Source organism: Bos indicus, chromosome 18 (genome assembly GCF_029378745.1).
Source record: "Bos indicus isolate NIAB-ARS_2022 breed Sahiwal x Tharparkar chromosome 18, NIAB-ARS_B.indTharparkar_mat_pri_1.0, whole genome shotgun sequence".
Lineage (NCBI taxonomy): Eukaryota > Metazoa > Chordata > Mammalia > Artiodactyla > Bovidae > Bos > Bos indicus.
In genome coordinates, this window is record NC_091777.1 from 8,861,716 (window position 1) to 8,886,802 (window position 25,087).

Genomic DNA, 25,087 nt, shown 5'->3' on the forward strand with positions numbered 1-25,087 from the left:
GGCCCTGACTCATATTTCTCATTAAGCACTAAGGGTTTGAGTTTCGTCACACAGTTGACACTCATTTTTTTTTCCCTTCTTCGTAAACACATGCATCAATGAAGACTCTGTTCTTCCTAATCTGCTTCCAGACCTCCTGCCTGCCCACACCGCCCAGCTGCCAGGTCGTGGGTGGGGGTTGGGGGGCCCACCGGGCAGTGTTCCTGACCGCTGCTTGGAGCAGCCCCTCCCGCCAAGTTCGGGGGTCTCCACGAAGCAGGGTGCACACTTCCTGAGGCCCTTTTCCCCATGGGGGTGCTCAGAGCACAGTTTGGGCCTGATTACTTCTCCTGGCCGCTCTCCTCTGCTAACTCTGCCGCCTGCTTGAGTCCCTGGCCCACCGGAGGGCCTCACATCTGTCAAATCCGCAAAACCTCTGAAGTATGATCCGCTGGAAGAAGCACACATTCAGAGTCAGGCTTTTGGGTTCAGGGGCTGGGGATGTCCATGTCAACTTGGGACCGGGGGCTGGTTACATGCCCTCCCTGAGTCATAGCTGCCTCCAAGCAGAGAAGGCCTGGGTACAGCACAGAATAAGTACCCCCCAGGCACAAGTACTGGGCAGATAGGGGTTACTGTACTTTCAATAAGAACAACTGTATTTCCTCTATTTTAAGGTACTTTTGGGACTGAGACACATCATCTATTTAATAACAGCACTTAGGGAGGGGAAAAAAAATTATGGGATTCAGTGCAGACTCAGTTTGCAAGAAACGTACATCTGAGAATTGAGGAAGTGCTGCCATAGGACTTAGTCTGCTGTGTTCTTGGGGCCTCGGTTTTCTCATCTGTAAAGTGGGTGTTTTCCTCAGAGAGAAGAATTTAGGACTTGGTGAGAGTGGACTGCTGTGATCAATAGGACGGCTCGCTAGATGAGAGTCATGTGTAGACAATGAAAGAACAGAGGCTCTCGTGTGAAATTGAGGGGTCTTTTCAGCACATTGTGGGGTCCAGAGAAGCCCTGCCCAGAGCCAGGGCCCAGCCTGGCAGACCGCATCCACAAGGAGCAGGCACCTCTCTATCCTGAGAGAGTGGGCGAGGGTCCTGGTTAGTGGTCTGCCCACCGGAATGCCTGCAAACCGTTAGAGTCTGACACCTTCAGAAAGGAACATAGGCCACAATCAGCTCCCCGGAGACTCTTGCAAAGGAAGAGCCCAGCACAGGTCAGGGCTGACACTGAAATCATGGTGTGAGGGCCAGGCTGGGTGGTACGATGGGAGGAACATGCACTTGGGAGTCAGACAGACCAGCTTTGGCCTCTAGTCATCTGGAGTCCAGCTCTTAGCCTGCTGGGCACGTGTGTGCAGTCACACATTTGTGTATCCATCTCTCTATGCATTCTTTCATCAAACACTGACTGCACGCCCAGAGGGGCCAGGTTCTGTGCTAAATGCCAGGGCCCCTCTGCTCGAAGCCTCTGCGTCCCAGTAGTGCCAAGTGCTGAAAGCAGCGGCATCGCCCGGTAGGGTGGAGCGTGGGAATCTCTAGGCACAAGTGCCGTGGCAGGCCGAGGGATGCCCTTCTGTCCAGGAAGAGAAAAGCTGCCGTCACGAGGGCTGGATGGGCACGTTGGCCATTTTCTCATCAGCTCGAACCTGTCTGCCTGCTTGTTACTTTTGCAAACACCTGGATTTTGAAAGAGGCCTCAGTGGGCTGGGGGTCAGCTGGAAGATGCCTCACCCTTCTGGGGCCCGTAGGGAAAATGCAGATGGACTTGGGGTTGTTCTAGTGACCAAGAAACATACTGGTGACCAGAATGTAGAAGGCAGGTGCTGGGGACATGGCCCAGGACAGCCCTGCTCGGTGAAGAACTTGCTCAGCCAGACGTGTCGGATGGCACAGCTCTGCAGAGGGGAAACATCAAGGGTTTGGTGCAAGGAAGCGGGGAGACTGGAGACACAAGAATGGCTGAAATAGCCTCCGGCAGGCTGAGAGATGGAGAGAGGGGCTGTTATAGGCGAGGGGCCAGGATGAAGCCACAGAGTCTGATGAGGCTCTGGGGCGCGGTGGACTAGAGCCCAGCCAGCATTCTCTGTCCTCACGGGGGTCCCCAGGCCCCAGACGCGACCACTACCAGCTCACCCTCCACCAGCCGCTGTCCTCCCAGGGGAACTCAGGATCGCGAGCTGGGTTCCCTGGGGGGCAGGGGTGGAAGGACCACCTCCTTGATTGCACATGAGTCCACATCTAACTGATGAGCTGCGTTAGGACTCTGAGTCTGCCTCTCCGGGCCTTGGTTTTCCAGTTGTGAACTGAGGATGGTCCTCCTGGTCAGTGTGTTCCCGCCCCCAGGGCTGCCTTGAGCATTCAGTGAATTCCTGCGTGCCTCGTGTTCACCACAGCACCTGGCATCTGCGGGCTTGTGGCAAGGACAGGAACCTGGGCCCCACAGTCAGCGTCTCTGCACGTGGGCCTCTGGCAAGGGTTGTAGATGTTGCTGGCAGAGCAGCAGAAACTCACATCTGTACGTGTGTGCGCAGTGCACGTGTTCCAGTAGGCGGACCCGTCTGTTTGGAACCTTGCAGGTCCAAACTCCTGGGGCTCGTGGCCGCTCAGTAGAGTCCACACGCTCCCTGGTGCAGCCGAGAACCCTGATCCGCCCGCAGCCCGGGAAGGTCCCCAGTGGGGTGACGGGGCCGAGAATGGGGCTTTGCCCAGGTCGCCGGCCGCAGAGATAACGGCCACTCATTTCTCACTGTAGATTTTAATCCCTGGGCCAGCTGGTTGGCCTGTTCAGAGAGCAGATGGTTGTGCGTGTGATGGCAGGAGCAGGGCAGGGCAAGCCTCCCGACACACCCTCCTGGCACCCTGGTCTGCCTCACCCCAGGTGCCCTGCTCACGGTCCTCTAGGAAGGCCGTGGACCTCCCGCCAGTCCCCTAGGCCTCGCTCTGCCCTAGTTCACCGCCCCCAACCCCGGAGCCCCTTTGAGGACCCCACCCCCACCCCAGGGAGCCACCCTGCAGGGTGTGGCTGCAAGAGACCAGGGTTCGGGTTGCACGCTGCGTGCAGGCCGCCATCAGGACCAGGCCTGCCTGACCCAGACCCTTGTGCTTCTGAGAGGCTCGCGTGGCCCCAGCGTCTCTGGCTGGGGTGTCTCCCCAGGCACCTCGTCCAGGGGCGGCGCAGAGCCCCAGTTTCATGGCACCGGTCGAGCTGGGCCGCAGATCTGCCAAAGTGCACCGTCTCCTGCCGGGTCAGGGCGGTTGTCCACACCTTCAGAGCTACCCCGCCCTCACTTCCTGCGTCCCCCGCCTCCCCAGCCCAGCTTGACCCCGGTGTTACCCACCCGCCATCTCCCCGCGCCCGCGAAAGGAAGTCCTCGGTCACGTCGGCGCTGAACCCCTCGTGGAGCAGCACGGGGCCGGAGGCCTGGGTCTGCTGCTCAGAGAGCCTCATTCAAGTACAGCTTCTCCCTCGTCAGCTCCGTGACCTTCAGCAGGCGTCCTGGCCTCTCTGGGCCTGTCTCGCCTCTGTAAGCAGGGGTTAGGGGAGTCCATGCATGCTGTTTGGCCCCCAGGGCGCACCAGAAGCCTTGAGGATGTTTAAGGGCCCCTGGTCCACCCTCACTCCCTCCCTGAGCCTGGGTAGGCCTGGCTGTCCTGTGCTTCCCAGGCTGGGCTCAGTCCTCCCAGCCTGACTGGCAGCTCTCCCTGCCCCCAACAGGCCGGCCTGGCCTGCCAGCCTGGAGGCCGGCCCTGCTCTCAGGGTGCTCGCGACAGGCGCCCTGCTGACCATGGGAGTCCCACCCCCATCCCATGGTACTGGCCAGCCCCCCGGCTCACGCACCCGGCCGTGGCCCGACACTGCCACTGGAGCCTCCAGACTGGTCACACTGGGCGTTTGGAGCAGGTCCAGGAGCCGGCCACAGACTTGGAGCTGGGCAGGGCCGCGGCCAGGAAGGACAAGGCCCTCCCCCTCGTCCTTCGCCCCTGGTTCTCCTCCTGGTCCCGCCCGCTTCCACCCAGACCCCAGCCCAGCTGCCCACTTGGCACCAGGTGACGCATGCTGTTCACCGAGCAGTGGTGTGACGTCCCCTTCCGTTCAGGAGCGAGCCCCGAGCCAGGCAGATCCCACCCAGGGGCCCCGCAGGCACCCACAGTCCCGGCCCGACCCTGGCCTGGGCCTCTGACATCTACTCTGGTTTGTGGTTGTTGCTCAGCTGCCCCGTCGTGTCCGACTCTGCGACCCCATGGACTGCAGCACGCCCAGCCTCCCTGTCCCTCACTATCTCTTGGAGCTTGCCCAAGTCCGTGTCCACTCTGATTATGGAGGATGTAAACATTGCTTAGAATTTTCTGTATTAGCAGCCTTTCCACACTGAGCGTTTTTTATCATCTTTCTTAAAGCACAAGAAAAACTAGTATGTGCCCCTTTTTGAGAACAGGAATGGGCCTGCCTCTGCAGATGGAAACAGTGGGCCGGACCACGGACTCTGGAGCCAGGCTCCCGAGTCACAGTGACCATGTGACCTTGGGCCTGTGCTCACCGAGACTCAGTCTTCTTGGCTGTAGAATGATGAGCTCACTGGGTACCCTGGAGGAACGCAGGTCTGATCCACACATGTGCCTGGAATAGCCTCTGGTTTGTGATGGGCGCTGTCCACAGCGTTTGCACCGATTATTCTTAAATTTGTCTAGAAACCATGAGTGAGTCAGTGACATGTTGGGGCGGGGGGATGGGTTCAGAGGGAGACGAGGCGCCTACCGAAATCGGCGACGGCAGGTCTGAGGTCAGAGGGGTTTCCACGTCCTGACAGGGGCTCCCTCAGCCCAGCACCCCCCGCCCCGGGCAGTGGGCACCCAGTCTTGCCACTGGAGTCTGAAGGCCTGGCTGGGTATCCTTGCTCCCAGCCTCCCGGCTGCCTGAGCTCGGCCGGGTGGGGAGGCATTCCAGGCCTCACTTCCTCACCTGGAGGGCAGGTGTGATCCTCCCGTCCTCAGGAGCCTGTCCTGAGGACTCAGAGAGCCAGGCTGTGCCCAGCGCACGGCCTGGTAAAGGGCTCAGTAAACCTCAGCTGGGCCCACCCCAAGGACTTATCTCAGGCTCACAAGCCTGTCTGGGAATCCGTTCCCGTGCGTCCCGGGCTTGCGTTTTTCCTCAGCACACTCCAGCGTGTGCGCTGGACCCCGAAGGCTGCCCCGTTACCGCCCTTTGTGTGGAGGAAGGAGGGCTGGGAGCACTTCCGACCCAGGGGTTATCTACACTGTGCTGGGTGAAAAGATCTTCCTCCTTTTTGGGGATAAAGTACAGGCAGACACGCGGCATATAAACAGATACTGTATGCTGGGAGCACAGTTAGGGGAAAGTGTTGAGAAAGCCCCTTGGGGCGGGGAACAGGAAGGCCCAGCTCCGGGAAAGAAGGTTGAGAAACTGGATTCTGGGAATTCCCAGGGGTAGGATCCGTGCTACCCCTGCCAGAGGCCCAGGTTCAAGCCCTGGTTGGGGAAGTAAGATCCCACAAGCTGCGGGGTGCAGCAAAAACCACCCCAAAACAAAAAACCATCGAACTCTATACACAACCGAGTCGTGGGGCCATAGGACCAAGAGTTATGTCTGGGGTCTGGGGCCACCCTCTGCCTAGGCCAGACTCCCACAGAGATCTGGGGGCTAAGAAACAACGAAAGTGCATTTTCTCTCATTTCTGAGGGAGCTGGCACTCTGGCATCAAGGTCTGGCTACTGTTGGTTTTGCCTGAGGCCTCTCTGCTCGGCTGGGAGGCGGTCACCCCTCTTTGTGTATCTGTGTCCCGAGCTCTGCTTATGGGGACACTGGTCGGGTTGAATCGGGGCCCACCCTAGTGACCCCAGTTTACCTTGCTCTCATCTTTGAAGGCCCCACCTGTGTAAAGCTACTGTCTGGGGCCTTGGGGTTAGGCCTTCAACGTGTGAATCTGCAGGGGCACGTTCCAGCCCACAGCGCAATGGTGGTCTGAGAGCTGGGTGCAGCAGCTGGGAGGTGGAGTCCGGGAGCTGGGGGGCTGGCCCCTTCGGTGGCTGTGGCCAAGTCTCTGGACAGGCTCGACAGGTCCCGCCGCCACGTTGCAGATGGCACGTGCTTGTCCCTCAGGGTCCCTGGGAGCCAAGGTGACCGAGAAGAGTCAGAGCCACTGTTGTCCCTGCCTGACTCTCGCCCCATCTCTGACCCTCAGTGATGACGCACCGTTAACCTCCCCAGGTCCAGACCAGACCTGACTGTCACCCCTTCTCTTTCCAGGTCGGACTATGATGACTGGAGACCGTCTCTGGCCAGCCTGCTTCAACCCATTCCATTCCCCAAAGAGTAAGTCCCCCACATGTCCCTGGAAACCTTTGGCCTAAGAGAACAACCTTCACCGTCCACCCTGGCCTCAGTGGGGGACTGGTCAGGTCGTGGGACGCACCTGGGATGACAGAGGGAGGTGGAAGCGTTGGTCCTCGGCCGGGGACCCGGGAATGTTCACACCCCCACCCCGAAGGATGGGGATACACCTCATTGCATGGTTGGATGGCTTCACTGGGCCACGAACACAAAGCTCTCTGCACTGGCCTTCAGGCAGTCAAGTTAGCGATGCTTACGGAGCATCAGATGGAGCTGGGCGCCTGCCCCTCCTGTCTCTGAGGACCAGAGTGAAGATAACACGAGTGAGACCGCTCCGTCTGGGGTACAGCCAGATGCTGAAACGCTCCCTTGTTATCCCCGTGACGGTGATCTCGCTCCACAGTGAGCTGGGCCAGAAATGGACCCTTCGGTCTCTCTGGATGGTCCTCATCCCGATTATGAATTTTATCTCGGGGAAGAGGGAGAGAGCTGTCTGATGGATAATGGCCCGAGGGGAAGGCTCTGTCTCCATCAGATCAGATCAGATCAGATCAGTCGCTCAGTCGTGTCCAACTCTTTGAGACCCCATGAATCGCAGCACGCCAGGCCTCCCTGTCCATCACCAACTCCCAGAGTTCACTCAGACTCACGTCCACCGAGTCAGTGATGCCATCCAGCCATCTCATCCTCTGTCGTCCCCTTCTCCTCCTGCCCCCAATCCCTCCCAGCATCAGAGTCTTTTCCAATGCGTCAACTCTTCGCATGAGGTGGCCAAAGTACTGGAGTTTCAGCTTTAGCATCATTCCTTCCAAAGAAATCCCAGGGCTGATCTCCTTCAGAATGGACTGGTTGGATCTCCTTGCAGTCCAAGGGACTCTCAAGAGTCTTCTCCAACACCACAGTTCAAAAGCATCAATTCTTCGGCGCTCAGCCTTCTTCACAGTCCAACTCTCACATCCATACATGACCACAGGAAAAACCATAGCCTTGACTAGACGAACCTTTGTTGGCAAAGTAATGTCTCTGCTTTTGAATACGCTATCTAGGTTGGTCATAACTTTCCTTCCAAGGAGTAAGCGTCTTTTAATTTCATGGCTTCAGTCACCATCTGCAGTGAGTTTGGAGCCCAGATAAAGTCTGACACTGTTTCCACTGTTTCCCCATCTATTTCCCAAGAAGTGGTGGGACCAGATGCCATGATCTTTGTTTTCTGAATGTTGAGCTTTAAGCCAACTTTTTCACTCTCCTCTTTCACCTTCATCAAGAGGCTTTTGAGTTCCTCTTCACTTTCTGCCATAAGGGTGGTATCATCTGCATATCTGAGGTTATTGATATTTCTCCCGCAATCTTGATTCCAGCTTGTGCTTCTTCCAGTCCAGCGTTTCTCATGATGTACTACTCTGCATGTAAGTTAAATAAACAGGGTGACAATATACAGCCTTGACAAACTCCTTTTCCTATTTGGAACCAGTCTGTTGTTCCATGTCCAGATCTAACTGTTGCTTCCTGACCTGCATATAGGTTTCTCAAGAGTCAGATCAGGTATTCTGGTATTCCCGTCTCTCTCAGAATTTTCCACAGTTTCTTGTGATCCACACAGTCAAAGGCTTTGGCATAGTCAATAAAGCAGAAATAGATGTTTTTCTGGAACTCTCTTGCTTTTTCCATGATCCAGCGGATGTTGGCAATTTGATCTCTGGTTCCTCTGCCTTTTCTAAAACCAGCTTGAACATCAGGAAGTTCACAGTTCACATATTGCTAAAGCCTGGCTTGGAGAATTTTGAGCATTACTTTACTAGCGTGTGAGATGAGTGCAATTGTGTGGTACTTTGAGCATTCTTTGGCATTGCCTTTCTTTGGGATTGGAACGAAAACTGATCTTTTCCAGTCCTGTGGCCACTGCTGAGTTTTCCAAATTTGCTGGCATATTGAATGCAGCACTTTCACAGCATCGTCTTTCAGGATTTGGAATATCTCAACTGGAATTCCGTCACCTCCACTAGCTTTGTTCGTAGTGATGCTTTCTAAGGCCCACTTGACTTCACATTCCAGGATGTCTGGCTCTAGGTCAGTGATCACACCATTGTGATTATCTGGGTCGTAAAGATCTTTTATGTACAGTTCTGTGTATTCTTGCCATCTCTTCTTAATATCTTCTGCTTCTGTTAGGTCCGTACCATTTCTGTCCTTTATCGAGCTCATCTTTGCATGAAATGTTCCTTTGGTATCTCTGATTTTCTTGAAGAGATCCCTAGTCTTTCCCATTCTGTTGTTTTCCTCTATTTCTTTGCATTGATCGCTGAAGAAGGCTTTCTTATCTCTTCTTGCTATTCTTTGGAACTCTGCATTCAGATGCTTATATCTTTCCTTTTCTCCTTTGCTTTTCGCTTGTCTTCTTTTCAAAGCTACTTGTAAGGCCTCCCCAGACAGCCATTTTGCTTTTTTGCATTTCTTTTCCATGGGGATGGTCTTGATCCCTGTCTCCTGTACAATGTCACGAACCTCATTCCATAGTTCATCAGGCACTCTATCTATCAGATCTAGACCCTTAAATCTATTTCTCACTTCCACTGTATAATCATAAGGGATTTGATTTAGGTCATACTTGAATGGTCTAGTGGTTTTCCCTACTTTCTTCAATTTAAGTCTGAATTTGGCAATAAGGAGTTCATGGTCTGAGCCACAGTCAGCGCCTGGTCTTGTTTTTGCCGACTGTATAGAGTTTCTCCATCTTCGGCTGCAAAGAATACAATCAGTCTGATTTCGGTGTTGACCATCTGGTGATGTCCATGTATAGAGTCTTCTCTTGTGTTGTTCGAAGAGGGTGTTATGACCAGTGCATTTTCTTGGCAAAACTCTATTAGTCTTTGCCCTGCTTCATTCCGTATTCCAAGGCCAAATTTGCCTGTTACTCCAGGTGTTTCTTGACTTCCTACTTTTGCATTCCAGTCCCCTATAATGAAAAGGACATCTTTTTTGGGTGTTAGTTCTAAAAGGTCTTGTAGGTCTTCATAGAACCGTTCAACTTCAGCTTCTTCAGCGTTACTGGTTGGGGCATAGACTTGGATTACTGTGATATTGAATGGTTTGCCTTGGAAACGAACAGAGATCATTCTGTCGTTTTTGAGATTGCATCCAAGTACTACATTTCGGACTCTTTTGTTGACCATGATGGCCACTCCCTTTCTTCTGAGGGATTCCTGCCCACAGTAGTAGATATAATGGTCATCTGAGTTAAATTCACCCATTCCAGTCCATTTTAGTTCGCTGATTCCTAGAATGTCGACATTCACTCTTGCCATCTCTTGTTTGACCACTTCCAATTTGCCTTGATTCATGGACCTGACATTCCAGGTTCCTATGCAATATTGCTCTTTACAGCATCGGACCTTGCTTCTATCACCAGTCACATCCACAGCTGGGTATTGTTTTTGCTTTGGCTCCATCCCTTCATTCTTTCTGGAGTTATTTCTCCACTGATCTCCAGTAGCATATTGGGCACCTACTGACCTGGGGAGTTCCTCTTTCAGTATCCTATCATTTTGCCTTTTCATACTGTTTATGGGGTTCTCAAGGCAAGAATAAAAGAAGTGGTTTGCCATTCCCTTCTCCAGTGGACCACATTCTGTCAAATCTCTCCACCATGACCCGCCCGTCTTGGGTTGCCCCATGGGCATGGCTTAGTTTCATTGAGTTAGACAAGGCTGTGGTCCTAGTGTGATTAGATTGACTAATTTTCTGTGAGTATGGTTTCAGTGTGTTTGTCCTCTGATGCCCTCTTGCAACACCTACCGTCTTACTTGGGTTTCTCTTACCTTGGGCGTGGGGTATCTCTTCACGGCTGCTCCAGCAAAGCGCAGCCACTGCTCCTTACCTTGGACGAGGTAACCAGGGCCTAAAATGCCTGCAGGCCTCTGTTTTGATAGATGCGAAGCAGCGGGCCCCGGGAGGCCACCCCGAGCCCTCTGCGGAGCCTATTAACGAGGCCATGTTTATGAAATGCGGCCCTCCAAGGGGACATTACCCTCGGTAATTGCCCCATTTGCTGGCCTGGCTGGTCCCTACAGCCCCCAGGACGTGAGACCGGAGAAATCTGACTCCTGAGGGCAGTGGCGTCACTGGCGGCAGCCCTGGCCCCACGGCCCGTGGGATGCACCTGACAACGATCCATGATGCAACTCTGCCCCAGGGGCGGTCCCCGACCGCCGCTCTGATGCAGCCGGCAATTAGCGCAGCTGTGCCTCAGCGGTGGAGCGATCAACACACGCACCTGGGTCCCTGGTGCCCACGTGCGGACACGCTCATGTGCACGCCGCTGAACGCCGCTTCTGTTCAGCGGGGCGGGGCCCGGGGCTCAGCCTGTTCCCGTTCTGACCATGTCCTGTTGAGTCGGGACACGATGTCCGTGTTGCCTGCTCAGCTTCCTGTTCGTTCCTGGAACCAGGCCTGCCATCCCCAGAGGCAGGCCTGTGGGCCACCGTGCTGTCGTCGCGAGCACCTCGCTCACTGCGCTCTTCCCCTTGTTTCTATTCCAGAGCTCTCGCGCACGAGAAGTTCACCAAGTGAGTATTCGGGCAACACCCGTTACCCTCTTCCAGTACGCACATGCCCTGTCCTGCAGGCATCCCCCAGCGACCAGCCGTCCTTCTGGCCAGTCCTCTGCACGTGCATCCAGGGAGGCGAGGATGGCGCCCCCCGGAAGTTCTCCCGAGACACGTGTCCCTCCAGGCCCACCCGGGCATCTTCTGATCCTGCCAGCTGAGCTGGCACCCCACCCCATCCTCAGCCTCCCCATCCTGGTCCACCCCCAGCCAGGACCCTGGGCGCGACTGTGTCCCCACCCCGTCTCTTTCAGGGAACTGAAGTACGTGATTCAGAGGTTCGCTGAAGACCCTCGACAAGAGGTGAGGCTGCCCCGTCCCTGGCGGGCATGCTGTCCCAGCTGCAGCAGGGCGCCCATGGCTCTGCTGGCACCTCCCTGACCTCCTCGGGCATCACAACAGTTCACACGGGCCCCCTCCCCTGCCTTTGCTCAGACACAGCCCCTGCCCCGCGTGTCTGAGCCTGGCCGGTGATGCCAGCGTTCTACTGTAAACGCGGGCTCACCAGAGGTATTTCCTAAGGCGGTTTCTCCTTGGAGCATAGGCCTCGCTTTAGAGCCAGGCCGGCACCAGGGCTTCTAACCGCATCTGAGATCATGGCACATCCTCTCTGCCGTTCTGATGATCAGCGGGCCAGGGACGACACCGCGCTGGGATGCTTCCCGGGCACGGTGGCTGAGGGCTGCCCCAAGGGGCCGCTCCCTGCCTGCAGCAGGTGGCCTTCAAGGGGAGCGAAGCCTTGCAGCCCAGGGCCCCTGTGTGTGAATGGGGACTCAGAGCGGGCCGCCCACCCCAGCCGTACTCCCATCACAGAAGCGTAAGGGCAACAACCAGCCTTCATGAGGGGCTCACCCTGCATCGCACACACACGTTCTCGTTTAATCCTCATGGCAGCCCTATGAGTAGGTGCTTTTATCACTCCTATTTTGCACCAGAATCACCTTCCTTTTGGAGTTGAGGAAACTGGAGGTACCTGCCCAGGGTCACAAGACGGGTGCCCTGGCCAGGACGGGAACCATACCCTGGGAGTCAGGCTCCGGAGCCTGCGTAGGGCCCAGCCCTGCAGCACGCACACTGGGTGAGGGGGAGAGGGGCTGCAGGGGACCGCCCTGGGGAGCTCAGGCCCCTTCTCGCACACTGGGCGAGGGGGAGAGGGGCTGCAGGGGACCGCTCTGGGGAGCTCAGGCCCCTTCTCGCACACTGGGCGAGGGGGAGAGGGGCTGCAGGGGACCGCTCTGGGGAGCTCAGGCCTTTTCTCCGCACATGGAGTCTGGGACATGAGGGGGCTGGCTCGCAGGCAGGGACAGAGGGGGACCCAGGCACCCCCAGCAGAGCCAGAGGACAAGGAAGGCAGAGGAGGAGGGGGTTATTCTCTGTGGGGCCAAGGCCACGCTGTAAAGCCTTGTTCTGGAAGGATCTGAAAGGATCTAATTTTAAAGCACCATGATCCCACCCGGACTCCAAAAGCGGTCCTCAGGCAGAAGCAGTAGACTGAGCTTCTGAGAGTCCGGGTCCCAGGGATGGCCTCCGCCGCCCTTAAACCTGAGCCATTCCCTGCTGGAGGCAGAGTCTGAGTCCTCCCGGAAAGGGAGGCTTTATTTCAAACAGACTTTGATGTTGATGAATGAAAGTGGTGCCAACTGCTTCCCAGGGCGGAGCCGCGGCCCAAGTGCCGGGAGCGGCATCTCCCAGGCGGGGTTGCCCCACGAGGACATGGCCCGCAGCAGGCCCCCGCCCCGCCTCGCCTCCCCTCTCCCTTCCTCACCCGCCTCTCTCCCCCACGCCCCTCCACCTTTCTTGCACTCGCCCTCTCTCCCCTCTCCTCCCACCTTCTCCATCTCAGATGGAGCCAGTGGCTGTTTGCTTATAAATCATTTGCTGGATCTGCTGCACAGAGTTCCGTACTCTGGATCTCTCGTTTCTTTGAAGTAGCTCAGTTGACGTTCGGAGGGGAATCAAAGCTTGGCCGCCCCTGTGTGCTGTTTACTTGTGCGGGGGTTGTGATCAGTGGACTGTCTGTGAGCAAGTGGCTCTTGGCAGCAGGTTGGCCTTCACTCCTGAAGGAAGTGATGGGGCTCTTGCCTCGCTCTCTGCTGAGGACGGGGAGGAGGAGCAGCACAGGCCTTTGTTTCTCTCTCTTTCTGCAGTTACAGTGGGGCCAGGGTGGATGTGGGGTTCCTCCCACGTACGCACATGTGTTTGCACACATGCACGCACCCACAGGCGGACACACGGCACTCTGGGAGGGGAGCTGACAGCTGTGGAGAGAGCTGGGGGCATTGAGATTGCCCGTGCTCTGCACAGACTGGTTTTCCTAAAAGAGGGTGTCAGGGTCCCAGAGAGGGGTGGGGGGTCAATGGGGCAGAGCCGACTCCAGAGGATGGCGCCCATGAAGGTAGAGCAGCGGAGAGGCTGACCCCCAGGGTTGGAGGGACAGATGCCCCAAAAGTGAGGGTGAGGGATGCGGAGAGCAGACACCACAGTAGTGAGGGGGTGGGGCGGAGGTTCCAGAAAGGAGAGCAGAGTGCAAGAGGGGGGACTTGGAGACACGAGCAGGGAAAGGCCCAGACAGGAGGGAAAAGCAGCTTCCCCGTCAGAGGCACAGGAGAACGCTGTGGGGGTCCCTTCACCCCTCTGCCCCAGCTTCACTGGGGCTTCAGACTGGGCGAGTCTGGCTTCATTCAGTGAAGACTGGTTTCATTCTGGTTGACTAGACAAGCCAGGGCCTGGCCGTCCATCTCCAGGAGCTGGTGGCAGATGGCTGGAGTTCCCCCTGTGTGTGGTCATCAGTTCTTCCTTAAAGGCCTTTCCTGGAATTTAGGAGAAGGCGGGGCGTGTCTGGGCTAAACCGGGTTGAACAGTTCCCTTAAGCATGAGCACGGGGCTCGTCTGGGCCTTGGGTGTTGCGTGCGTGGACCATGGGCCCCCGTCATCATGGGTGCACAGGACTGACCTAGCGCGTCTCCTCTGCCGCAGGTCCACTCGTGCCTGCTGAGCGTGCGAGCCGGCAAGGACGGCTGGTTTCAGCTCTACAGCCCCGGAGGGGTGGCCTGCGATGACGACGGGGAGCTGTTCGCCAGCATGGTACGTGGGGTGCGGGGAGCACCAGAGCTCTGTGAGGGCGCTGGGTTCACCCCTTCTGAGCAGTGAGAGAGCTACCCCGTGCCCACTGGGGCCTGCCCCGAAATTTCCAGGCTGAAAGGATGCTGGTGATGAAGACAGTGATGGTGACGCCAGCCCTGAGTGTCACCTTCCCATGTCTCACCCGAGTGGGCACTGAGCCAGAGGGCCCCCCAGAAACGTGAGGAGGGACACGTCCTGTCGCCCCATTTTACAGTCGAGGAGTTAACTGCTCAAGCTAGTGGGTTCACTCTGCACTCCAGCGCCGTGTAGGTTGAGGGGACTGAGCACTTGCTGGTACAGGGGCCCCAGAAGTCGTTGCAGGTCCACCCGCTCGTCTTATCCTTGCACTGAGAAGTCAAGGTCAGGATGAGCGGCCCACCTTGGAGATGACGGCTCTAGAGGTCACCAAACCAGTAAGCACACCCTTTGGTGGCTTCCCCATTCCCTGCACGCTGCGGCCATCACCTCAGCTGACCACGCACCGTCTTTCTTCGTCTTCAGGGCAACCCATTCCCTTAACTACTTCTATGTTGACAAGCGCAGAGAGGTGCAGGGGCGTGCCCGAGGTCACACAGGCCTCTGGCCTCCACGACCCTCCCTGCGCTGGCCCATACTATCTGGAGCCACCCTCCTTCCAGTGGCAGAGGGAGCACAGACGCCCCTTCCCCAGGGCAGCCGCCCCTCCAGGCAGCCGGTGCTCTCACCGAGCCTGCTTCCTGACACAGCTAGCTCTGTTCCACAATCACACGTGTCCCAGAGCGTGGGAAGGCACAAGCCTAGGCCGGCCGTGGCTAAGGTCGCCGCCCTGCCCCACGCTAGCCTGATGACCTTGGACCAGTATCTTCCCTCTCCAGCCTTCAGTGTCCTCGTCTGTGAAATGGGGGTCGTAGTCCCGGCGTCTTGGGGTTACTATGGTTATGGCGATACTAGGTGCCAGGCGCCTGGCGCTCCGTCAGCGCCCACAAGTGACGGCTGTGGTTTCTCTTGTCTCTGCTGGGCAGCCGGTTCAGTGGAGTGAGCAGCTTGTCATGCCCTCTGCTGTGAACTTAGGGTGGTGGTTGTGCTGTGACAGCAGACCCCAGCGCTGCCTCTGGATCCTTGCTTGGAAAGGGGCTTATTTTTAGGTTCCTTTTCTTACGCGCTCACTCACCACTCCTCATCACCTGCTGCCTGAAGGCCCCCTTCAGAGTGCCCTGTGCATCCTGGAAATGCTGGCCTTGCCTGCCTGCACCACCTCTCTCTCACTTCTCCTGGGCTCCTCTGATGTCACAGTGTCACCATGGCAACATTTCGTGGTGTGCCCCGCCCACCCCAGTGCAGTGACTGTGAACAAGAGAAGCTGGCAGCTGGCAGCTCCCCAGCCTGAGAGATCGCATTTGTGAGCCAGAATTGTTAATGATGGAGCGGAAAAGGGTCTATGTGGAGAAGGAAGCAGGCGGCCCCTGGATGGCGGTGCAGCGTTGCCATGGAGACACGTGGCACGGACGCTGTCCCCTGGATGCGGCTGCCGCTTCCAGCCGTGGAAGGGCATCTGCTCCACTGTGAAGTCGGGAAGGGCAAACCAGGTGGCTGGGGACCCTCGACCCTGAGGCCCACCCGCAGGTACGCTAGAAAGAAACACATCTCTGTACTGGAGTGCAGCTGGTTTACAGTGTCAGGTTACTTGCAGGTGTACAGTGAAGTGAGTCAGTTACACGTACACACAAATCCACTCTTTTTTAGATTCTTTTCCCAACTAGGTCATTACAGAGTACTGAGCATAGCGTTCCCTGTGCTATACAGCAGGTCCTCACTCGTTAGCTGTCTTATATACAGCAGTGTCAATCCCAATATCCCAGTTTATCCCCCGCCCCGATCCTTCGCTGCCAGTAACTGTTTGTTTTCTACATCGGTGATTCCTGTTTTGTATGTAAGTTCATTTGTACCTTCTTCTTATTAGATTCCGCATATACGCGATATGACAATCTCTAAGTCCATCCAAGAAACACAGTTTTCTTAAAAGCTGTCCCGCACATAACCCAGATGGAGCAGAATTTACCCGTTCCTGGATTTCTGGGGCAGGTGCCTTCGGGGCCTCAGAGAGCACTGGGGACGGGGAGACAGGGCTCCACAACGTCCCCTGCCCTGCGTGTGCGGCCGGGCCCTGTGCACCCTGAGCACGCACCTCCAGGAGTTCCTGCCAGGCTTGACCGTACCTAGAACCCAGGGGGCCAGATGTCAGCACAGCCACAAGGACGGCGGGAGAAGGGCTCCTGTGCGTGTATGTGTGTGTGTGTACGTGTACAGGGCATGGGTAAAATGTACACACCGTGAATCCTACTACCTCCACCGCGTTTTTAGGTTTTCCTGAAGTACAGCTGGTTCACAGGGCTGTGTTCATTTCCGCCCGCCTGAGCCCTTTCTGTGTGTCTGGTCTGTAGCATCAAGTGCACTGATGCCAGTCTGCAGTCATCACAGACCTCATATTCCCGAACGGAAACTGGCCCCACTCTGTAATCGCTCACTCCCCACTGGCCCCCAGCCCTGGCCCCCACCCCGCCCCCTTCTGTGTCTGTGGTCTGACTCTGCATCCCTCCCAGGAGTGGGCCCTGCAGGGTGTGTCCTTCTGGGACTGGCTGACCTCAGGCAGTGCGGTGACCGCAAGGTTCATCCCCGTGGGAGCCAGTGTCAGAGAGGGGTCCTCTGAACCCCCGGGGAGGGTCTGGTGATGGTTTCAGATCTGGTATCCAGACAGGGTGTGGGGTGCATCTGGTCAGTATCTTCCGGCCTCACAGTCTTTGGGCCACAGGCAGGCACTGCGGGGCACAGCCCGTGGCGGTCACGGCCCCTCACCTGGCCCGTGTCTCCTCACAGGTGCACATCCTCATGGGCTCCTGTTACAAGACCAAAAAATTCCTGCTCTCCCTGGCGGAGAACAAGCTGGGACCGTGCATGCTCCTGGCACTGAGAGGGAACCAGACCATGGTGGAGGTGAGGAGCCGGCCCCAAGCCCTGGCCAGGCGGCCGACTCTCCTGGGCCCTCATCCTTGCCGATGGAGCACCTTCCAGGAGCTTCCAGGCGCACAGAGCTACTGCAGGAGCTGGGCCACGGCAGCAGACGAGGCAGCCCTCCCGAGTTTGGCGGAGCAGGAGACCTTGATCACACTGTCTGCTCATTCCACCTTCATTTAACTCGTGATCGTCTGTTGGTCTCAGGGATTGAGCAGGTTTCTGTTCTGTCCTGCCTTTTGCTGCAGAACAGACTACCTCCAAGCGGGGGCTCCAAACAGTGATGCTCATCTGTTTTTCTCCTGGGTCTTCAGATGGTTGGGCTCCGCCAACTGCTTCTCACTGTGGTCTCTTAATGGGGTGGTGGTGGATGGGGGCGGGTGGGCTGGGTCTTCCCAAGGCTGCCCCCTCTGCATGTCCAGCGCTGACCTGAGGGGACTCAGGCCACGGAGACGGAGCAGCTGGGGCTCCCAGGCCACTGTCAGCAGCGCAGCCCTGGCCTTAACCTGCCCACTCGCCAGCCTCAGGCATTCAGTCACCTCTCTGTCCCCCAGAGCCCCCAGCAGCCTGGGGCTCCCAGAGCCATTGTCCAGACAGACGTCACGTCTCTCCTCTGGCCTCCGCCTCAGAGTCAGGCAGCATCACTTTCTAGCCACCAGAAGGGAGTCAGCAAGGCCGGACCCAGGGGCAAGGACAGGAGTTAGACTTCACCTGTCGGCGGGGAGGGCACCAAGCAATCAGACCAAGGGGAGAGAGCGCGGTCTGTCTCTCGGGCTCCCCAGCCCCCGAGCCCAGCCGCATCGTGCGTGGAGTGTTGGCCAGGGGGTGCCGCGGCAGGCAATTCCCCAGCATCGCGCAGAGGGTGGGAGGAGAAGGACCTCTGATCGCAGGGCACCCCAACCCCAGCCCCTCCGCAGGCGCACAGGGCTCTCGGGGCACTCGGGACAGGCGAGGGTTGGGCTCCCCAGCCTTTGCAGAGCAGCCCTGCCCGGAGTCCTGGCTGGTGGTGACGTGCCTCCTGGTCTCGGCAGATCCTGTGCTTGATGCTGGAGTACAACATCATCGACAACAACGACACACAGCTGCAGATCATCTCGACCCTGGAGAGCACGGGCGTGGGGAAGCGCATGTACGAGCAGCTGTGCGACCGGCAGCGGGAGCTGAAGGAGCTGGTAAGCGCGCGGCTCCGCACAGGGAATCCCGCCCCGGGACCCCCTTCCCACCCCATGGGCCTCTGCCTCCCTGACTCCTCTAATGTCCCAGAATCTGGCTGGGCTGGCCACTGCCTCTTCCTTTAGGGACCTTCATGGTCTCAGTTCCCTGTGTTTCTTGGAATCACCTCTCTGATAAACCACCTGCACTCAGGCCTGGCCTCGGGGTCTGCCCTGAGACCAAGACCATCATGCTGTCTGCCACTGCCGTCCTGAGAGGTGTTAGCTGGAGAGGGGCGGTCCAGGGTGAACGCTCAGGGAAAAGTGGGTCGTAACCAGCTGGCTTCTGTTTGCAGCAAAGGAAAGGCGGGCCCACCAGGCTAACACTGCCCTCCAAGTCCACAGTGAGTTGGTCTCCTCCTGGGGGCTGGGTGGAGGGAGGAAGGTGGGCTAGTCCTCCCTGGGGTTGGGGGCAACAGCAGGCAGCCTCTCTTGCAGGTGATGCGGAGAGGTGAACAGGGACTCAGTGGTGCTTCACAAGCCAGCTTTTCTAGGCTAGAACTGTGTTGCAGGAAACCAAACGTGATAAAGATTACTGTTAATATGTTACAAGTTATTCACAATAGCAACACTAATAGCTCACATACTTGTGCGCTCATGTGTCAGATTCTGTGCTAATAGTTCATTTTATCTTGACACTAAGCCTTATCAGGTCAATGCCTCTTTCCTTCCCCATTTTACAAGGTCTTCAGGGATCTTAGTTCTTTCTGTCCTCCCACTCCCCCGTCCTTGGCACATAGCTTCCACTTCACAGTCCAAAAGAGCTGCTCAAGCTCCAGCCATCTAATCTCCATTCAAGCCATGAGGAAGAGGCAAAAAAGAACTCAGCCCTTCCCTTCATGGACCTTCCTGGACGTTCCAACGGACACATCTGCTTATATACCATTGTCCGGGTTTAGCACATGGCCCCACCTAGCTAGGACATAAGCCTTAATTCAGGGCAACCAATTGGCAGCTAGCACTCAAGGATTCTACCACAAAGATGGAAGGGACCCTCAGCGACCTCAGCATCTAGTGCTCATACTCGCTGATCCCCACAGGCCTTAGTGTTGAGGGGACCTCAGTGTTTTCAGGCGGGGAATGGGCACAAGCCTGGGAAAGAGAGAGGGTCAGACACACACACTCACACTGCGTGAGGGACATGGCCTCGGAACCCCCAGTGCTGACTTCAGGGTGTGACCCAGCGCTCCCAAGGCTTTCTCCAGCCAGGCAGCTGCCACCCGCAGAGACGTGGAGGCAGCCCCGCCCTCACGGACACACCACTTCGTCCCAACCCACTGGCCCATACTGTCCCCCCAGTTAGAGCTCTTCGTGGGGAGGCCCCAGGCCTCCCCCAAGACCCCGCCTACCCGTTCACCCACCTGCAGGATGCCGACTTGGCTCGTTTGCTGAGCTCTGGCTCCTTCGGAAACCTGGAGAACCTCAGTTTGGCCTTCACCAACGTAACCAGTGCCTGCGCTGAGCACCTCATCAAACTGCCTTCTCTCAAGCAGCTAAACCTGTGGTCCACTCAGGTATGCATGGCCTGTCCACTGCGCCCTCCTCCGTGCCTGCCCTGCACCATCCTCCACGGCCGGCTTCTGCCCAGGACCCGTGGGTCCAGCCGCTCGATCCCCATGCCCCTCTGCAGCCCAGCACCCACACCCCGGCAGGGTCCCAGGCCAGAGGAGGGCTAGGCCCTGTGAAGCCCAGCGGCCCGTCTCACAGTTGGAGCTGCCGAGGCCCAGAGCAGGGACGTGCCGGGCGGAGCCTGGGGGAGCTGACGCGGGTCTCAGGCCCCCGCCCGGGGGCACTGCAGGCAGCCTGGGGGTCTCCTCCAGGTGGTGATGAGCGTGCGGCATAGCGCGCTCTGTCCTGCCCGCACCAGTCCGGCTCTTAGGCACTTACTCCCCGGCACGTGTGCTCTGCACGCCCCCGTGAGGTGCAGACACTGACACCTCATCTCTCAGCCGGGGCCCCCAGCTGCCCCCCGTCCCAGTGGTAGCCACAAGTCGCTGGGTTCACAGCCCCCCTTGACAGATGGCAACACTGACTCTGGTGGGCGAGCGGGGCCCCTGTTGGGGCCACGGCACCAGCAGACCCGGCCTGGTGTGAACCCAGGTCAGGGAGGTGGAGTCTCCGAAACGAATGAGAGCAGCCTCAGGCCTGGGCCGGGTCCCAGCCGCTTCCTCGGCCACTGCCCCAGCCCCAGGTTTCCGGGGGAGGCCTGAGGCGGGCCCCAGACTGAGGGCGTCTCTCCCGCAGTTCGGAGATGCCGGCCTGCGGCTCCTGTCGGAACACCTCACGATGCTCCAGGTGCTGAACCTGTGCGAGACGCCCGTCACCGACGCCGGGCTGCTGGCCCTCAGCTGTGAGTCCACACGCCCATCCCCTCAGGCCTTTCTCTGTCCCCATGGCACACGGGGCACCACGTACTCGCTGAGCACCTCCTCGGGCCAGGAGCACAGCAGGGGACTCTCCCTGCCCTCGTGGAGCTGGTGTCATTGAGAACAGGAAACCTGAGCGAGGCCTAGCCTGTCCCCTCACGTGGTCCCAGCCCTGAGGGCCGTGGTCACCGCGGGGTCCCTTTGGGCTGGTCGGCAGTGGGCAGCGAGTTCTGGGGACACTGGGGTACAGGCAGTGACAGCAGCCAGGGAGGCCCCAAGGGCAGGGAGGGAATGTGGGCCCGATTCAGATCAGCTCCTGCCTGAAACGACCTCTGTACCTCGCATACCCCAGCTGCTCCCCTGAATCCCCACTCCCCAGCCCTGTCTCCTGAACAGAGGCCTCGGTAACTCAACCCAGCCCCCAGCTTTTCTATCCCATATCTGCAGCTACCCTCGGCAGGGTCTCACTGACCTGATGACTGTCTGTCTGTCCGTTCCCATACAGCCATGAAGAGTCTCTGCAGCTTAAACATGAACAGCACCAAGCTCTCGGCGGACACCTACGAAGACCTGAAGGTAATCCCTTCTTCCCCTTCCTTCCTGCCTTTGCACGTGCAAAGGTCCTGAGGTGGAGAAGGTTGGCATGAACTGGCTCTGCAGCAGACGTGACTAGAGAGCGAGAGAACAGCTTGGGGTGAGACTGCATCAGCCCTTAGAGGTTGCGGCAGGCCCCTAGATTTCATCTGAGTTCAGTAGAAAGCTTGCAGAGGCTCTGAGAAGGGCAGTACGTTATGCTAAAAGCTTGTTTCTGGCTGTTAGGTGGAAAACGGGGATTCTGAGGGAGAGGACAAGCAAGGGTAGCCCCATAGAGAAGGTCTGCAGGACTGGGGTCGTCACATGGGCGAGAGTTGGGACCAGCCCGCCAGGCTAGGCTGGCAACTTAGAACTGGGGAAAGACAGAATCTGAGTGGTAGAAGGCAGACACGTTTGTTTAAAAAAGCATGTCTCATTAGGACTGGAGGCTCCCAGGCCTAGTGCCCTGGGAGGAAGGGCTGGGCCAGGAGACGCAGTGCCACGAGTGCACCGGCCTCTGGGCATCCTGGAAGCCCACTTCAGGTGTGGCCCCCTGCCCCCCAGCTCAGTCAGACCCGCAGCCCAGGGCTCACTCGCTGGTGAAGCCTCCAGATGGCCTTTGGAGCACCCACTGTGGGCCAGGCCCCTGCTGAGGATGGGGGCAAGGAGGTGCGGCCGGTTTACCTCTACCCAGGAAAGAGCTCAGACCCAGTGGACAGATACGCACAGCAAACTAAGGGAGGTCAGGGCTCAGGGGCCAGCAGGGAGGGGACCACCTGCTCTGTTCATCGGGCTGAAGGAGCGTACTCAGAAAGGAGGGCTTAGAAGTGAGCCTGCCTGGCAGGCCAGTGTGCAGGAAGCTGGGGAGACAGGATGTAAAGGCAGGAGACCAGCAGCCTCTCTGTACAGCAAAGGCTTGCCAAAAAAAAAAAAGTCAGCTGTTTATAAAAGAAGGCAGAGCAGGACCGCGTCTGGGTGGCAGGGGTGGGGAGCAGGAAGCCGCTCTGAGGAGCTTCAGGTGGGACTGTAGAGTCCAGTGACACGTCCTGTAGGGGAGCCTGAGTGCGAAGTAACTTGGGGGTCCTCCTCCATTCTCCCCGCCCAAGTCCTGACAGCCTTGAGGACGCGTAGTTCCACAGACGAGTGAGAACAGTCTGTGTGCTGAGCACGCAGCGTGGCCTCACACAGGGCGCTCTGCGTTTGGTCCCTCTCCCCATCTGGACACAACTGGACCTGGAGTCCCTCCACAGAAGAGGAATTCCGCTCTGGAGGCCCAGACTCTGCCCACGGGCACGTAGCCTGCAAGTGCCAGCGGAGGGCACACACCCCAGGCTTCCCACCCCCAGAGCTAGTGATTTGAAGCCCTTCTGGGGTGTGCACGTGGACTCCCCAGCAGCCGTCACCTGCTTTCTCTGGGGCTGGCCACATCCCACCTGCTGGGTTCTCCCCAAGGTCTCCCAGCTCTGGGCTTCGGAGCCCCCGACAGGCAAAGTGGGAACAGTAGTCACTGGTACGGGGGGAGCTCCGTGCCACCAGGTTCTGGAAGGGACCGGATCCTTCTTGCTCCCCCAGGCCAAGCTGCCCAACCTGAAGGAGGTGGACGTCCGCTACACGGAAGCCTGGTGAAGCTCCCGTCTGCAGGAAGCAGTTTGCAACCGCAACTCACAACTCCTGACTAATAGCCGTAGAGCAGCGGGTCTCGGGGTCCCACCCCCGTCCTGGCTGTGAGATAGATGGGGGAGTCTTTCTGGGGGCAGAGGGCGGAGGGGGGAGGGTGGGGAGGGGGGGTCCGTAAGCACGCCCAGCCCCCGCCTGATTCTTTTAGCTTCATAATCGGAAACCTTGACCTGATCTAAAACGGACTTCGTAGCAACCAGAGGAGTGGCAGTGGGTCGGGGAGAGGGTGGGGGTGGGGGGCTTGGGGAAGGGGGACCCTTTGTGGATTTTCTTTGCCTTTGTGTTCAATGCCGCGTGGGAACAGTCAAGTCCGACCCCACTTTCACGTGACCCCGCTGGGCCCAGAGGCCGAGGAAGGACCTGTCCTCCTCCAAGGCCTGCCGAGAACTCGCCCCACCATCGCCATCGGACAAGACCCAGTCCCATCATCCCACCGTCCTGTGTCCTCGCCATTGCTATGCAAAGTGATTCTTGTTGTACATAAGATTTAAATAACGCGCCTATTTAAGAAACGTTGACAAATTGCAGGTCTGGGACCTGCCTGTTATTTATGAAGTCTTTGACCTACCCACCCGCCCGCCCACCTGCCCGCCAGCCACCCCTGGCGTGTAGTACTGTACAAACCAGTCAGCTGGTAGTGGTAGTATTCTTGTTATTTTTTTAAAGGAAACAGACGGAAAAGAAAAAAAAAAAGAACCTCCTTGGAAAATTAATTGCTTTTTTTGTAATGGATTCTGTCCGCTAATGCTCTCTTGTCTGTCCGTCCCTCTGCCCGCCACGCCACCGTGCATTTCGATTCCAGATGTCTCCAGTTTCCTCACGGGGTGGGGGTCAGACTGGGGGAGGAGAAGTGGGGTCCCCACATTGTCGTCTCGCTCCTCTAAGGCCCCAGCTTCCTCTCGGCCCCCTTTTACACATCTGGAGGGGTGGGGTGCTAACCTGTCCTCGCGTCGTCCCATAAAAGAGCTGCCCCCACCCTTCCCGCGGAGTACGCCATCTCTGGTGGCCTCTGCTGTCCCCCTCCTGACTGAGACTCTGCCACCCGTGGCTTCCCCGCCGTCCTGTGCCTCCCGTGGTCCCTCATGCATGCCCGCCTCTCTGCATGGTCTCTTGGGAGAAGAGAGACGTCTCCTCCACCGGCCTGACTGCCCGCCCCACCCCACGAATGTGACCACTGCAACGCAGACTCCCTGCTGCCCTTCTCCGTCCCCCGACCTGCCCCAAAGACACACCCATCTCCATTTCTTTTATAAACAAGCCCTCACTGTACAGAACAGCCCTCATGGTTTACTTGGGGTCCCCTCTCCCCCAAGCCCCATCTTCTGTTGGTTTAGCACAAATACCCCCCTCTTTCAGCACCTCCAGACCTAACCCCCAGTCAATGTAATTGTTTTATATATATTTAATCTTATTCAATGGAAACCATGCTTTTGTCGTTTTATACTTTGCTAGGTAGACTTTATTACCCCCCCCCCCCAACTATGCCCTCATTTTTTTAAAAAAGGAAAAAAAAAAGAAATTGGGTTTCAGTCTTAATTCATTTTCTGTGCCAGGTTTGATTTCGTGCGTGCGTGTGAATGTGTTCTGTTTCGTGTTTTGTTTTTGTTGTTCTTTTCTGTTGTTTGGTTTTATTTGCTCCCCTCTGGTCCCATACTTTACAGCACTCTGGTGCAGGAAGAAGCAGAAGCAAAAAAAATAAAAAAATCTAAAAAGAAAAAAAAAAGAAGAAGAGCCGAGACATGCCACCTTTACCCTTCGCACTGTTGCTTTTCCTGATGGTTAATACTACTGTCACGTAGCTGTGTTCAGAGATGTGAAAAACTTTCAGGCAAAAATAAACTGTAAGTGACTCATTGACATCTGGCCTTTCTGTGTGGCTTTGAGGGGGCCTGGTGTGGGGACAGGAAGGGCCAAGACCTAGGCCACGAGTTGGGGGGCTCACAGCAGAGCCTCTACACCCTGTGTCCAGGGCTCCTCACCCCGGCACACTTGCAAGCCAGATCTTTGTTGTGGGGCCATCCTGGGCATCAAAGCCCCAACCCCCACCCACTGGATTCCAGGAGCACCCACCCCTACCCCAGCAGATAGAACAACCAAAAATGTCTCCACAGGGTGCCTAGCGCCCCTAGGGGACAGTCACCCCAGGAGACAGCCTGGCTGTCCACCTGTGCCGCAGGACCCCCGCGGAAGCTCTAGTCCAGCGAGGTGCCT

General features: G+C 57.5%; 1 protein-coding gene across 2 annotated transcripts in view; it reads left to right on the top strand.

Annotated features, from left to right (window-relative positions):
- Positions 1-24,733, top strand: part of CMIP (c-Maf inducing protein) — a 212,795-nt gene extending 188,062 nt beyond the window's left edge. For both annotated transcript variants that reach the window (XM_070770369.1, XM_019979609.2), the window contains 11 exons: positions 6,254-6,319; positions 10,873-10,899; positions 11,193-11,241; positions 13,915-14,022; positions 16,915-17,031; positions 18,081-18,221; positions 18,557-18,604; positions 19,628-19,774; positions 20,505-20,610; positions 21,132-21,202; positions 22,772-24,733. In XM_070770369.1, coding sequence (XP_070626470.1) covers positions 6,254-6,319; positions 10,873-10,899; positions 11,193-11,241; positions 13,915-14,022; positions 16,915-17,031; positions 18,081-18,221; positions 18,557-18,604; positions 19,628-19,774; positions 20,505-20,610; positions 21,132-21,202; positions 22,772-22,825 — 934 coding nt within the window. In that variant the 3' untranslated portion in view covers positions 22,826-24,733. The remainder of the gene's footprint in view (positions 1-6,253; positions 6,320-10,872; positions 10,900-11,192; positions 11,242-13,914; positions 14,023-16,914; positions 17,032-18,080; positions 18,222-18,556; positions 18,605-19,627; positions 19,775-20,504; positions 20,611-21,131; positions 21,203-22,771) is intronic.
- The last annotated feature ends 354 nt before the right edge of the window (positions 24,734-25,087 follow it).